At 46.5% G+C, this 16047-nt stretch overlaps 1 protein-coding gene across 1 annotated transcript in view; it reads left to right on the top strand.

Annotated features, from left to right (window-relative positions):
• The window catches only part of EEF1AKMT4 (EEF1A lysine methyltransferase 4), a 52175-nt gene that overhangs the window by 18549 nt on the left and 17579 nt on the right, over window positions 1–16047 (top strand). Inside the window, exon 2 of the mRNA XM_026722757.2 lies at window positions 1320–1603. Within this exon, the coding sequence (XP_026578542.2) occupies window positions 1320–1603 (284 nt within the window). The remainder of the gene's footprint in view (window positions 1–1319; window positions 1604–16047) is intronic.

Genomic DNA, 16047 nt, shown 5'->3' with positions numbered 1-16047 from the left:
AATATCAGTAGAAAATACTTCTCTTTTCCAAAACATAGACCCCAGATTTCTGGCAACCATTCCTTGACATCTGGAATAGTGTTTCTTGTCTAATTTTTTAGTGTGATTCTTTTGCAATCCTGTACGCTTGATCCCGTCACCACGATATAAAAAAGATGTTGAGACTTGGGAAAAGATGCAGAGAAGAGCAACAAAGATGATTAAAGGGCTGGAGGCTAAAACATATAAAGAACAGTTGCAGGAATTGGAGATGTCTGGTTAAATGAAAACAAGAACTAGGGATGACATGATACTTGAGGGGTTGTCACAAAGAAGAGGGAGTCAACCTATTCTCCAAAACTCTTAAAGGCAAGAAGCAGTGGATGGAAATTAATCAAGAGGAGAAGCAACCTGGAACTAGGGAGAAATTTCATAACAGTGAGGACAATTAGCCAGTGTAACAGCTTTGCCTTCAGGAATCATGGGAGCTTCATCACTGGAGGTTTTTAAGAGGAGATTGGATTGTCTGAAATGGTATATAGGATCTCTTGCTTGAGCAGGGGAGTTGACTAGAACAGTGGTCGCCAACCAGTGTGCCGGAGACATTTTCTCGTGGTGCACGAGAAAATTTTGGTGGTCCACAGAGAAGTGTCACCCCCAAAGCAATGAATCCAGGATGCGCAGGAACACAAGGCTGCACCGCCCACATGGCCCGCAGGAACACAAGGCTTGCATCGCCGGCATTGCAAACAACATGAGGTAGTGAGGGGAGGGGGGGAAAAGGATGCAGGGGGAGGACTTTCCCCACTCGCCCGACGCAGCTGGCCTGGCCAACAGGCTGCTTCTTTCTGCTTCTTTCTTGGTCTGCTTTTGGCTGCACGCAAGGAAAGCAGCAAAAGTCTTTCTTTCTCTCCCCCAAACTCTGCCAGAAATGAGTCTTTGGGACCCTGCAAGGCATCCTGCTCCAAGAAGCTGCGCCATCACGACAAGTCTCACAAAGACTCATTTCTGGCAGAGTTTGGGGGAGAGAAAGAAAGACTTCTGCTGCTTTCCTTGTATGAAGCCAAAAGTCTCTCCTCTCCCCTCCCTCTATCTCTCTCTCCCCCTCTCTCTCCCTCCCCCCCTCTCTTCTCCCTCTCCTCTCTCTCTCCCTCTCGTCTCTCTCACTCCCTCTCTCACTCTATTATTCCATTAAATATATGTCTTTATAGATGTCAAATATTTAGCTGTGACAAAAGTTTAAAGAGCTGGAGTGGCTGATGCTCCCAGCTTGCATCCCTGAGTGATTGCCCGCTGGGAAATCCTTGAGAATAACCAACTCACCAATGTGTCTTCTGCAGGTTGTGGGAACAGTGCTCTGAGTTATGATCTTTTCCAGCTTGGATACACAGACATCACCAGCATAGATTATTCCGCTGTGTGCATCGCAAGCATGCGAGACCGTTACGCGCATTGCTCGGGCTTGCATTGGGCGGTAATGGATGCCCGGTTCTTGACTTTCATGGACGGAAGCTTTGACGTGGTCTTGGAGAAGGGCTTTCTGGATTCCATCATGGTGGAAGAAAAGGACCTCTGGAATGTGTCCCAAGAGGCCAAGATACTTCTGGACCAAGTATTAACTGAGGTTAGTAGCCTGGATCCTTGTAGATGAAACCACATGATGGTTTCCTTGGTCATTTGCAGCAGTGTTATTCAAACTTGCCAACTTTTAAGAGGTGTGGACTTCAACTCCCAATATTCCCCAACCAGCCTTTCCACTGAAAATTTCCATTGCTAAGTGAGAAAGTTGTTAGGGTGAATTTTGCCCCCATTGTTGTGGTCAGCCGGCAGCAGGTGCAGACGGCTGAGGAGAGCAAGGACTTAGGTGAGGGGCCAGGACCATTAGGGAGTAGACTGCTGCCTTCAGAGATTGTGAGGGCTGTCAGCAGCGATGAGGAGGTTCCCGAGGAGCCTGTGCCAAGTGCGCATGCACACAAGGTTGCTCTCAGGAAAGAGCAGCTGCAGCAGCATGGGCGACTCAGGAGTAAGGCTGCAAGGTAATGGCCCCTCCCTTAAGAGGAGAAAAGCAAGCTGTGAATTGGACGTTCTTTGCAGGAAGCAAAGATGTTTTGAAACTCGAGCCTCGTGGACACTGCAGTATCTTAAGTTGGTATTTGAAGACTCTTGTGTTGTAAAATATTTCTCGGTAACCTTATCTGTTATTTTTGGCAGCCTGGCACAGTTTTGGCAAGGCTCGTGCTTATCAAAGGTTATTAGTTTGCAGCAGCCTTTTAACCGAGGATTCGTAAAAATCATTAAAAGGTTTCTGTTCCCTTTGGTTCGTGTTTGTTTTAATTGGACAAGGGTTTGGGTCAGAACACCCATTTTGCCAGCTTTCTTGCCGTGAATCACTGCCGTTGTTAAGTTAGTAACACGGACATTAAGTGAATCTGGCTTCCCCATTGACTTGGCTTGTGAGAAGGTCGCCAAAGGGGATCACATGACCCCGGAACCCTGCAAACCGTCATAAATATGAACTGATTGCCAAGCATCCCGAATTAGATCACGTGACCCTGGGAATGCTGCAGCGGTCGTAAGTATGAAAAATGGCCACTTCATGGGGCACAAAAGGAGCCCCTGACTGGACGTTCCCTGGGCAATGATGATGTCACCAACAGATCCTCTCATCACAGAAGCACTGACATGGAAGTAGTACGAGTCACTTTTTTCAATGCCGTTGTAACTTTGAATGGTCACTAAACGAATGACTGTATGTCAAGGACTACCTGGATTTTGGGAGTTAGAAGTATTTAGAATAAAAGTGTTGGAAGGAAACTTATATCCAGTCCAACCCCCACACCCAAGCAAGAGACCCTACCCTATTTCAGACAGATGGCAGTCCAATCTCTTCTTGAAAGCCTCCAGTGATGAAGCTCCCACAACTTCCGAAGGCAAAAGCTGTTCCATTGGTTGGTTGTTCTCCCTGTCAGAAAGTTTCTCCTTATTTCCAAGTTGAATCTCTCCTTGTTCAGTTTCCATCCATTATTCCTTGTCTGGCCTTCAGGTGCTTTGGAGAATAGCTTGACCCCTTCCTCCCTGTGGCAGCCCCTCAAATATTGGAAGACTGCTATCCTGTCTCCCCTGGTCCTTCTCTTCCCTAGACTAGCCAGGCCCAGTTCCTGTAACCGTTCTTCATATGTTTTAGCCTCCAGTCCCCTAATCATCCTGGTTGCTCTTTTTCTAGAGTCTCAACATCTTTTTTATAATGTGGTGACCAAAACTGGATACAGTACTCTAGGTGTGGTCTTACTAAGGCTTTACAGAGTGGTATTAGCACCTCCCTTGATCTTGATCGAATAGAATAGGAATAGGAATAATAGAGATAGGGATTGGGATGGAATGGAATGGAATGGAATGGAATGGAATGGAATAGAATAGAATAGAATAGAATAGAATAGAATAGAATAGAATAGAATAGTGAGTAGAGTAGAGTAGAGTAGAGTAGAGTAGAGTAGAGTAGAGTAGAGTAGAGTGACATGGGAGGGACCTTGGAGGTCTTCTAGACCAGCCCTCTGCTCAAGCAGGAGAACCTACACCCTTGTTGGTGAACCTATGCCACGTTTTGCTGGAAGTGGCACACAGAGCCATTTTCCCCGGCACGTGAGAGGTCCACTGCACAGAGTTGGAAGGGACCTTGGAGGTCTTCTAGTCCAGTGATCGCCAACTGGTGGGCCGCGGCCCACTGGTGGGCTGCAAGAAAATTTTGGTGGTCCGTAGAGAAATGTCACCCCCAGAACATCCCCCAAAGCAATTAATCCAGGCTGAGCAGAAACACAAGGCTGCACTGCCCACATGGCCCTCCCTCCCCGCCCACTGCTAAATTGCTATTTTTCCTTTTTCCGACAATCATCTGTTCTGCTGTGCTGGAAGATTTAGATTAGCTAGAAAGCAGAAAATGGTTGGATTTCTTGCTTTCTAACTAGTCTTTAGATCTTCGGCTCTGCTTTTAAGCAGAGCTGAACCTCCCTTAGGACTGAAGCATCTATTATTCAGTGCAGACCCAGGTAGCCGATGGCAGAAACACAGATGTGAATCTGTGATTCTGTGAGCAACTCAATCTGCCTGCCTGCTTTGGCTGATTTTGGGTAAAAGTTGCTCTTTTTCTATAAACAAATTCAATATTTATATAAATATTCATAATATTTACATACAAGCCATGCCCAGCCAGTCACATGACCACCAAGCCACACCCACAAATTAGGCCACACCCACAGGACCAGTTAGTGGTCCCTGGGATTTAAAATTATGACTTTGGTGATCCCTGAGGTCCAAAAGGTTGGCGACCCCTGTTCTAGTCCAATCCCCTGCTTAGGCAGGAAACCCCATACCATTTCAGACAAATAGTTGTTCAATCTTAAAAAAAAAAAATCTTCCACTGTTGGGAGTATTTACAACTTCTGGAGGCAAATTGTTCCACTGATTAAATGTTCTAACTACCAGGAAATTTCTCCTCAGTTCTAGATTGCTTCTCTCCTTGATCAGTTTCCATCCGTTGCTTTTTGTCCTGCCTTCTGGTGCTTTGGAAAGAAGGTTGTTGACACCCCCCCCCCCTTCTTTGTGGCAGCCCCTGTTAATGCAATTTAGGATTGCCTTCGCTTTTTTGTTTGAGCCCAACAAAAAGGGAACACCGAAGCCCCTGCCCAGAGCTCCGCTTCTTCCTCGTGGCACAACATTGGGAGGTGCGACAAGATCCAGGTGATCTGGGCTATCCTCTTGGTGGAGTTTGCCTGTGTGCCGTTCCTGACTTGGCATCATTTTGGGAGTGAGAAAAGTTTGGCCGATGGATTCCGGTGTCCTTCCAGAAATTGAGCTAGGAACATCTAAGACTATATTGCTATTCTTCTCATCCTTCCTATTACCTATCTATTCTCACTTATGACTATAACCGTGTTGCTTGTATCTGTACAATTGATATTGTTTTATTTGTTTCCTAGCAAGATTTGATTGCTTATTAGTAACCTATGACTATCACTAAGTGGTGTATTTTATGATTCTTGATGAATGTATTTTATTTTTTCTTTATGTACACTGAGAGCATATGTACCAGACAAATTCCTTGTGTATCCAGTCACACTTGGCCAATAAAGAATTCAATCCAGTTCAGTTCAGTTCAATTCTATTCTATTCAATTCTAATTCTATTGTATTCTATTCCATTCCATACTTTCTCTTCCCTTCCCTTCCCTTCCCTTCCCTTCCCTTCTCTTCTCTTCTCTTCTCTTCTCTTCTCTTCTCTTCTCTTCTCTTCTCTTCTCTTCTCTTCTCCATTCCATATTTTCTCTTCTCTTCTCTTCTCTTCTCTTCTCTTCTCTTCTCTTCTCTTCTCTTCTCATTCTTCCATTCCATTCCATATTTTCTCTTCTCTTCTCTTCTCTTCTCTTCTCTTCTCTTCTCTTCTCTTCTCTTCTCTTCTCTTCTCTTCCTTCCTTCCCTTCCTTCCCTTCCATTCCATTCCATTCCATTCCATTCCATATTTTCTCTTCCCCTTGCCTTGCCTTCCCTTCTCCTCTCCTCTCCTCTCTTCTATAGTCTACACTGTTCTATTCTACTCTACTCTACTCTACTCTACTCTGCTCTGCTCTGCCCCGCTCCACTCCACTCCACTCCATTCCATTCCATACTGTATTTGTATTCTATTTCTATTTCTCTTCTCTTCTCTTCTCTTCTCTTTTTTCCTTCCAGTATTCTTCTATTCTATTCTATTCTATTCTATTCTATTCTATTCTATTCTACTCTACTCTACTCTACTCTACTCTACTCTACTCTACTCCTCTACTCCACTCCACTCCACTCCACTCCACTCCACTCCACTCCACTCCATTCCATTCTACTGTATTTGTATTCTATTTCTATTTCTATTTCTATTTCTCTTCTCTTCTTTCTCTTCTTCATTCCAGTATTCTATTCTATTCTATTCTATTCTATTCTATTCTATTCTATTCTATTCTATTCTATTCTATTCTATTCTATTCTATTCTATTCATTCCATTCCATTCCATTCCATTCTATTCTCTTCTCTTCTCTTCTCTTCTCTTCTCTTCTCTTCTCTTCTCTTCTCTTCTCTTCTCTTTCTTCTCTTCTCTTCTCTTCTCTTCCCTCCCCTCCCCTTCCCTTCCCTCCCCTTCTATTTCTATTTCCATTCCATTCCATTCACAGGGGCCCAGGTTGAGCAAGTTCCCAGGCAGAAAGGGGACCGGATGAACCATCCCAAGCCAATAAAATGTTATAAATAAATGTTTAAATACAGTTTACAGGCCGTCAAGGAAGCCCAGCATGTTTGGTGCACCTGCTGGACGCCACGGTCCTCATTTCGAAGAGATTCCCTCCATGCCAAAAAAGAACCCCCCACCCCCCCACCCGTTTCCTCTCACCCCTCCCCGCCTCACCCCACCCCGCCACCAAAAACAAAGCACAGCTGCCTGCCGTTGCCACGGCAACGCTTCTCTGTCATAAATAGCCGCTTGCAGATGGCAGGCCTTTCACTCCAATCAGGCCTTTTTTAGGTTCCTGATGAAGGGTGCAGCCCCGGGGAAGCACCTGGCAAGGGATTCGGAACCAGAAGGAACCAGCTATGGATTTGCCCCCCAAAAGCACCCTTCCTCTCCCCCACAAAGCCTGGACTTGCAAGGGTGCAATCTGTCTCATGGGGGGCGGGGATTTGTCCTTTTATACACTACCCCCCCCTACCATTTTCTCTCAGTTGTCCAACTTCCCCACTTCCACACACCCCCTTCCCCACTTTGCATCTCATTAGCTGGAGGTTTTTTCCCCCCTGCCCTCCTCGGGGAAGGGGTGGGGGTGGGGGAAATCCGCCAGGCTGGCTCTCCCTGTTTCCATGGCAACCCCCATCCCTGTCGGTATTGACTAGGTGACGGGGGGGGGGAGGAGGGACAAGGAAGGTTTTCTCGGGGCTGCTAATTGAGCTACAGCAACCATATTGAATTTGCCTGGGGGAGTCAGGCTGAGTGTGTGTGGTGTGTGTGTGTGTGTGTGTGTGTTCCACGTGTTCCTGGAAGGGAGAACGATGCATTTTTATTTTGTTTTGGTCATCATTCCTGTTCTGACCAAGCAGAGGTGGGTATTCAGCAGGTTCTGACCAGTTCTGGAGAACCTGTAATGGAAATTTTGAGTAGTTCGGAGAACCGGGAAATACCACCTCTTGACTGGAGATTTTGCAGTATCCTCCTTCCCCTGCCACGCCCACCAAGCCATGCCCACAGAACCGGTAGTAAAAAAAAAATTGAATCCCACCACTGCTTCCGAGACTGCAATTAAGCACACGCTTAGTTAAAACAAAACTCTTGTTTTATTTCAGAGCTGGGAATTATGTTCATTCCCAGCCTGTAATGAGTCCCAAACCGTCCCTCGAGATAAGCACCCACCTTTCTCTCCTTTGAATTGCTGCCAACAACAGAAGTGCCAAATCAACTCTAAAAAAAAAAACCCCAACTGAAGTACAAAGTCCACACAGAGCTTCAAGGGTTAATCCGAAGAGAACCAAATGACTTTGCTTCCTGCAAAGGTTTCTTCACCTTTGCCTGTCCTTTATCCCTTATGGGAGGAGCAATCACCTCCAAGCCTTACTCCCGATTCGCCCCTTTTATCTCAGCTGCTCTCGCCTTCTAGCAGCTCTATGCACACGCACACTGGAAACAGGCTCCCCTTGTTCCTCTGCCTCGCTGCTGCCAGACTCCAGAGGCTCCAGAGTCAGCACCCCACTCCCAGATGGTCCTGGTCCCATCTCTGCATCGGACGCAGGAGCCTCGTCCGAGTCCTCTCCAGACTTCCAGACGGGTCCCCGTTCTTCCCCACTGTCTGATTGCACTGCCATCTGCACAGGCTGCCGCACAACAGTTCCACCCTCAGTTCCTTTTTTCCCCCTGAACACTCCAAAGTTCATTTCCTTCTTTTTTTTAGGCTGCCCCTTTGCTTCCAAGTGGGAGTAATATGAAAACCTACATCAAATTTGTTCCTGTTGGCTTGGGAAGAGTGTCTACTCCTGTCTCTGATTCTGGGCAAGCAAGTCCCACAGGTGCTTTTTTCAGGAGGCACCTGGACTTTCTGATTTTTTTTTCTTTGAGGACATTTCGCTTCTCATCCAAGAAGTTTCTTCAGCTCTGACAGGATACTAGGGAATGGAAGGATTTATATTCCTTGCAGACAGCTGGTCATTTGCCTCCTTTGGGAAGAATATAAATCCTTCCTTTCCCCACCATCAAGTCAGAGCTGAAGAAGCTTCTTGGACTTCAAAGAAAAAAACTCATAGCCTCCTGGTGATTGGGCCAAAGTCACCCAATTGGCTTTTATGGCTAAGGTGGGACTAGAACTTACTGTCTCCTGGTGATTGGCCCAAAGTCAATCAGTCGGCTTTCATGCCTAAGGAGGGACTAGAACTCCCAGTCTCCTGATGATTGGCCCAGAGTCACCCAATTGGCTTTCATGCCTAAGATGGGACTAGAACTCCCAGTCTCCTGTGATTGGCCCAAAGTCAACCAGCCAGCTTTCATGCCTAAAGCGGGACTAGAACTCACAGTCTCTTGGTGATTGGCTCAAAGTCACCCAGTCGGCTTTCATGCCTAAGGCAGGACTAGAACTCAGTCTCCTGGTGATTGGCCCAGAGTCACCCAATTGGCTTTCATGCCTAAGGTGGGACTAGAACTCCCAGTCTCCTGTGATTGGCCCAAAGTCAACCAGCCAGCTTTCATGCCTAAGGCGGGACTAGAACTCACAGTCTCCTGGTGATTGGCCCAAAGTCACCCAATTGGCTTTTATGTGTAAAGTGGGACTAGAACTCACAATCTCCTGGTGATTGGCCCAAAGTCACCCAATTGGCTTTTATGCCTAAAGCAGCACTGGAACTCACAGTTTCCTGGTTTCTAGCTGAGCACCTTAATCCCTACACCAAACAGACTCTCCAATATTGATTGTCATATAATTAAAAATAAAATGAAATAGATCATATCTCTTATGCATGAGTCTAGTTTGGATCTGCCACTGAGATCCTTGTATAAAACCACAGAGCCTGTTTCTTACGGCGAGGGGGGAAGTGATAATGACATTAAGACTAGGAAAAGGGGTAACTGGGTCACACAAAGAACTGCTGTGCTAATCCATCGTATTAAATATGGGACAAAATGTATTTTCCTTCCTGGATGATATGGAACTCCGGGAAACGATTCCCAAGTGCATCTAGTGTTTATTAACATATCCTAGACAGAAAACTCCTTTTTTCCCCCAAAAAAATATAATAAATTGCATTGTGCCATGTGGATTATTCAGACATTTCCCCACTCTCTATAGCTCTATACAACATCATTAAAATTTCCTGGTAAGCACTTAGTATTTAACACCAGACCTGTATCCCTAACTTGGACACCTGAAATGATGCTGCAGGTAATTGATTTTGGGGTTTTTTTCCAACCAGGGTTATTAAAAGAAGGGAAATGATTGACTGTTTTCTGCTAATGAAGGCAGCGTTAAGCCCAGGATCTTGCATAAGTCCATTTGCAACAGCCTAAAACCTTTGCACAAGTGAAACAGCGGATGACAAGCTCCGAGTCACAAAAATTGCCATTAAAAAAATATCTCGAACATATGGGAGCAAAGAAGAAAAACGTAGGTGGGTGTTGAAAAAGTGTCAGAAATGGAGAGAGAAAAAAACAAACCAAGGGTGAAGTAAAGAACAAGGATTTGGGCAATCTTAAAAAGGAGATTAGTTCTCTCAGGAAAAAAAAAAACTAGAGTCAACTTACAACTATTTGTTTAGGGACCATTCAAAGTTACAAAGTTCTGACGGTTCTTCTCCCAGCCGTTCCAGCATCCCCACAGTCACATGATCAAAATTTGGTTTGTACTTATGACGCCTGCAGTGTTCCCGGGGGTCACGTGATCCCCTTTGGCGAGCCTTCTGGCAAGCCAATGGGAAAACCCGATTCATTTAACAACCGTGTGACTAGCTTAACGACTGCAGCGGTTCACCTTAACAGCTGTTGTGGTTCGCCGGCAGCAGGTGTGAATGGCTGAGGTTTCGGAGAGCGAGGACTCAGATGAGGGGCCTGCGTGTGATGCAGGGATGGGGCCAGGACCATCAGGGAGTGAAACGTTGCCTTTGGAGGTTGTGGAGGCTGGCAGCAGTGATGAAGAGGTCCCCGAGGAGCCTGTGCCCAGTGCGCGTGTGCGCAGGGCTGTTCAAAGGAAAGAGCAACTGCAGCAGCACAGGCTACTCTGGAGTAAGGCTACAAGGTAATACCCCCACTTTAGAGATAAAAGCCAGCTGAGAATCCGGAGTTCTTTGCAGGAAGCAAAGAAGTTTTTGCACTCAAGCCTTATGGACATTCGGACTGTCTTAGTTTGTGTTTGGAGACTCTTCATGTTTGAAATATTTCTTAGTAACTTTATCTAGTGTTCTTGGCAGCCTTGCACAACCTTGGCAAGGCTCATTCTTATCAGAGACAATTTAGTTTGAAACAGCCTTTTAACCATGAAGGAACGGAATTCGTAAAGAATTATTAAAAGGTTTTGCTGTTAACCTCTGTTTCGTGTTTGTTTCCTTAGAACAAGGTTTGGGTCAGAACAACAATGATGACAAGAAAGGTGACATAAACTGAAACCAAACTCCCTAACTGTCCCTCTCAGCCGCGGAAATTTTGGGCTCCACTGCCTGCAGTTTTAAAAGAAATCATGCTGAGGTTAAGAGTTCCCCCTCCATCTCTTAACATGTCTTCTATTTAGTCATTCTCTTCAGCTGGATATCCAGACTGGTTTTCGTCCTTTCTTTCTAAAACTGGAGCAAGTTTAATCGTTTGCTTTCCATTCCAACATTGCACCTGGGTAATTCAGAAGGACAAAGTTTTCCAGCAAACTCTTCCTTCGGTATTTAAACTCAAGGATGCTTGCTCCAAGATTTGTCCAGGTGGCCTTCATGGGCTTGTTTTGTTTGAGGCAGAAGGCAGTCATTTATAGATGTGTTGTAGCTGCCCTCTGACCAGTGGTGGGATTCAAATTTTTTTTACTACCGGTTCTGTGGGTGTGGCTAGGTGGGCGTGGCTTGATGGGCATGGCAGGGGAAGGACACTGTAAAATCCCCATTCTCTTCCCCACTCCTGGGGGAAAGTTACTGCAAAAATCCTCCCCACCCCACTCACCTGCTTTCCAGCTCCGTTCTCCTGCGCATGGCAACCAAAGAAGACCCAGCCAATCAGCTGGGACTCGGGAGGCGGAGAATAGATGGGGGCGGGGCCAGTCAGGGGTGGGATTTGCTGGTTCTCTGAACTACTCAACATTTCCACTATCGGTTCTTCAGAACTGGGCAGAACCTGCTGAATACCATCTCTGCCTCTAACCAACTCATTGTGTCTGAAGCTCTTAAAAATGTTGTTTTCCCCTCTTTGATGCATATTAGGAATCCCCATGCTAAACAGTCATTTGTCGGTAAAAGGCTTGCGCGGGGGGCTGGACTAGAAGACCTCCAAGGTCCCTTCCAACTGTGTTTGTCTTGTGTTGGAGCACTGATCGTCTAGATCAGTATTTCTTGAACTAGGCAAGTTGAAGGTGTGTGTGGACTCCCAACGCCAAGAATTTCCCAACCGATTTTAATATTCTGGAGGAAGAGGAAACGCGCATGTTTTTCGATCCACGTTTCTGATCCCCAAGACCTTAAATCAGTATTTCCCAACCCCGGCAACTTTCAAGGGATGTGGACTTCAATTCCCAGAATTCCCCAGCCAGCTTTAATGGTCTGGAGTCTTGATGTTCTCCAGATGTTTTTGGACATTAGCTTCTACCCACAGGAGTTATCGTGACAGTGGGCAAAGCTTTCACCCATTTCCTGTGACAGGTTGTTCTTGTATGGGTAGTCCACGACTTATGACTTTAATGAAGTCTGTCCATTATGGTCATAAGTCATGATGGTCGCAAAATGGATCTCTCCCAGCCATTTTTTGCATCAGTTGTTAAGCGAACCCATTGTTCCCTTAAAACCAGAAATAAAACTCTGGGTTTGGGCAAAACGGTCATAAATGAAGCCACATGACTATGGGATGCTGCAAATGGTCATAAATGCAGGCTGGCTGCCGTGCCCCTCGCATGCAGTCACGTGACCAGAGTAGAGTACCCAGCAATTGGAACCTGTTCTGACCAAGGTTTCCTGAGACCGTAATTAAGCACATGTTTAGTCAAAACAACCCTTGTTTTATTTCAGCGCTGGGAATTACATTCATTCCCAGCCTGTAATGAGTCCCAGACAGTTCCTCAAGATAAGCACCCACCTTTCTTTCCTTTGAATTGCTGCCAACAACAAAAGTGCCAAATGAACTATAAAAAAACCAACCAAAGTACAAAGTCCACACAGAGCTTCAAGGTTTAATCAGAACAGAGAGAACAACTTTGCTTCCTGCAAAGGTTTCTTCACCTTTGCCTGTCCTTTATACCTTATGGGAGGGGCAATCATCTCCAAGCCTTACTCCCTACTCGCCCCTTTTGTCTCAGCTGCTCTAACAGCTCTGCGCATACGCGCACTGGGAACAGGCTCTCCTTGTTCTTCTGCCTCGCTGCTGCCAGATTCCAGAGGCTCCGGAGGCAGCACCCCACTCCCAGATGGTCCTGGCCCCATCTCTGTATCGGATGCAGGACCCTCGTCCAAGTCTTCACCAGACTCCCAGACTGGTCTCTGTTCTTCCCCACTGTCCAATTCCGCTGCTATTTGCACAGGCTGCCAACAAACCACAACAGAACGTTGGAACTGGATCATAAATATACCGCCCTCTCCCCCGGAAAATCCACTGTAACTTTTGAACAGCGACCACGACTGCCTGTATGTGGCAGAGAAACCAACTTGGGCCTACTGACACGTTTTACACCCACAGCACCATTTTTAATCCTTCAGTGGGAGTATCCAAACAGTAGGATGGTGGGTTCGATTCAATTAGGTCCCCTCAATTTAAGGCAGCAGATGGTGTTCAGCACAGAAAACGGGCTCTTCAGCTCGTTTTTAGAGATGTTGCTATTCTCATGAAAAAAGCAAATCGTCGGAAAACTGTTCTTTGCTTCCACTTTGCAGTGAATAGTTTATTAGAGTGATGAAAGAAAAGCGTGCCCTTTTCTCTCCGTCTCTTCACATTTCTGGTCCTCAAGTCAAACCTTTCAGCTTTTAATAATCCAGTACTGTGTTTCCCCCAAAATAAGACCCAGTCTTATAATTATTTTTTGCCAACCCCCAAAAAACCCACCAGGTCTTGTTTTCGGGGGTGTCTTCCATGGACCTGCCTTGTGGAGGCAGCTCCAAAAGCCCCGCCCAGCAGCAGCGCATTATCAGCCCACTTCTTTTGCCGCCGTTTGCGCATGTCACTCCCGGCCTCTGTTTCGCTGTCAGAAGCCTTCTGGAAAGGCCTCCGCAGCCAAGAAAAGAGGTCCGTATTGATGCATGCATTGACCCTGCCCTCCGTTTCGCCGTCGGAGGCCCTTTCCGGAAAGCCCTCTGCAGCCGATAACAGAGTTCCGGATTGTGGCCACAGAAGAAGTGGGCCTGTGAGGCAAGGCAGGTGTCGGGGTGTGTGTGAAGCTAAATGGCTAATGCATATGTCAATTTCGGGTTTGACACTTACCAGGCCTCACAGTGAAATGGTGGCCAGGGACAACGTCCCAACGTGAGTGACATTGAGCTGGCCACGCCTACCCTGGCCACGCCTGCCCGGCCCTCTGAGATCAAACGCAACCCTGATGCAGCCCTCAATTAAATTTGACAACCTTGTTTTAGGGGGATATTGGATCTTGAGCTGCCACATAACATTTGCTGAATTCTTTCTTTGCGTGGTTGTTTCTGGCCGATATTTCATTACTCAATTAACCTCATCAGTGCCCGGGAGTGTGGTGTTTGCTCCCTCTTTACATACAGCAACTTTCCACGCCAATGTTGATGGTAGTCTGATTTTCTTCTTGGTAGTTCCTTGATTAGGGAATTGTTTTTCCGCTTGATCCTTTGCCTTTGGTGTTAATTCCTGCTTATCTGGATGTGGGCTGCTGGAGAGAATGTCCTTGGGCTACTGAACACTCTAAAACTCAGGAGAAATTTCCTTAAAGTGAGAACAGTTAATCGGTGGAACGACTTGCCTCCAGAAATTGTGAATGCTCCAACACCAGAGGTTTTTAAGAAGAGATTTGTCAACCATTTGTCTGAAATGGTATAGGGCCATGATGGCGAACCTATGGCATGCATGCTGGAAGTGGCACACAGAGCGATCTCTCTGGGCATGCCAGCCATCGCCCATTGCTCTTCCAGGTTGCGGTGCTCATGGGAGTCCGGAAACCAGAAAGGCAGTTCTCGGGGTGCATATGTGTGCCTGCCACCTGGTCTTCCCGTTTCTAATGTGCATGTATGCACCAGCCAGCCAACTGGTCTTTGCATGCACATTAGAAGCTGAAAGACGAGGCGGCTGGCACACATGCACGCACCAAGAAGCGCTCTTCCAGTTTTCAGTGCACACGTTTCGGCACTTGGTTCCTTTTCGGCGTACGAACCCATTTCGGCACTTGGTGCCCAAAAACTGTTAACCACCACTGGTACAGGGTCTCCTGCTTAAGCAGGGGGTTGGACTAGAAGACCTCCAAGGTCCTTTCCAACTCTGTGATTCTGTTGTTTTATTCTGTTTGTGGGTCTTCCGGTTTCCCTTAATGTTTCAGAGAGCTCAGAGGAACTGAGAAAGAAACACTTGTAGGATCGCCATTCTCAGGACTCAGCAGAGATCGTAACGCAGCACCTAGCAACTACAAGTGCTTCCACTAAAACAACACAAATAACTGAACTACAGTTAAAAATATGCAGAAATATATATATATATATAAAAAAAGTTGTTTTGGTTGCAGCTTTTCCTGCTGGTGCTTCAAAGCCAGGGATCTCCAGCTTCGGCAACTTTTAAGACTTGTGGACTTCAACTCCCAGAATTCCTCAGGTTGCTGAGGAATTCTGGGAGTTGGAAGTCCACAAGTCATAGAGTTGCAAAGTTGGAGGCTCCCTGCTCAAAACCGTTCCCTCTTCCCTTTACATCATATGTTGAACTTACCAGATACACTTAGAGTAGGACAAACTCTGTACACCTTTTTTCTCAACTGGTGCGTTATATTTATCAGTGACTGTCCTGTCCTGCCCCCTTCCCCCCCCCCCCCGCCATTTTGGCTCGTTCCTGTCCCAGGATAGGGAAGGAGTTGTCCTTTGGCAGGCAAGTGAGGCAAGAGGTTGTCTTGCCCTTCCTTCCTTCCTTTTCCTGGCCTGGCTTAAGTTTATGATGCTTCTTTGGCTGATGGTCCCTCTGTACTTGGCGGGCTTGGCGTTGACTTGATCCTACCTCTTTGCTGTCATTGCACTTGGCTTCGGCCCTCTCTTATCCTCTCCTGCTCTTTGGGCAGCAGCAATGGAGTTATCCGGTAAATAAACCAGCATGATAAGATTGGGTCAAGTTTGCAAGGGGACAAGCTCTTCACCGATTCTTAACTGTAGAATCCAGTGGAGAACCTTCCAAAATAACGGAATTAGAAAAACTCCCGTGGAGAAACTCTTCCTTCTCATTGTTCCATCTAAACTAAACGATTTGTTTTCCCATATCCCTGTTTTCCTTCCTTACCTCCATCGATGATCCATTTGCAGGACTGATTATTATACAGGTAGCCCTCAATTTAGGGATGTGGTGGCTCAGTGGCTAAGACGCTGAGCTTGTCGATCAGAAAGGTCGGCAGTTCACAGGTTCGAACCCCTAGCGCCGCGTAACGGAGTGAGCTCCCGTTACTTGTCTCAGCTTCTGCCAACCTAGCAGTTCGAAAGCATGTAAACATGCAAGTAGAAAAATAGGGACCACTGTGGTGGGAAGTTAACAGCGTTCTGTACACCTTCGGCATTTAGTCATGCTGGCCACATGACCATGGAGATGTCTTCGGAAATGCTGGCTCTTCGGCTTTGTAACAGAGATGAGCACCGCCCCCTAGAGCAGGAAAGGACTAGCACGTATGTGCGAGGGGAATCTTTAACCTTTGCCTTTAGCCC

The sequence above is a fragment of the Pseudonaja textilis genome, chromosome 4 (assembly GCF_049901715.1).
Source record: "Pseudonaja textilis isolate UNSWEBS1 chromosome 4, rPseTex1.2, whole genome shotgun sequence".
In the NCBI taxonomy this organism is placed as follows: domain Eukaryota; kingdom Metazoa; phylum Chordata; class Lepidosauria; order Squamata; family Elapidae; genus Pseudonaja; species Pseudonaja textilis.
Note: the sequence above shows the minus strand (reverse complement) of the source record. Positions and strands in the feature narration are given on the sequence as shown.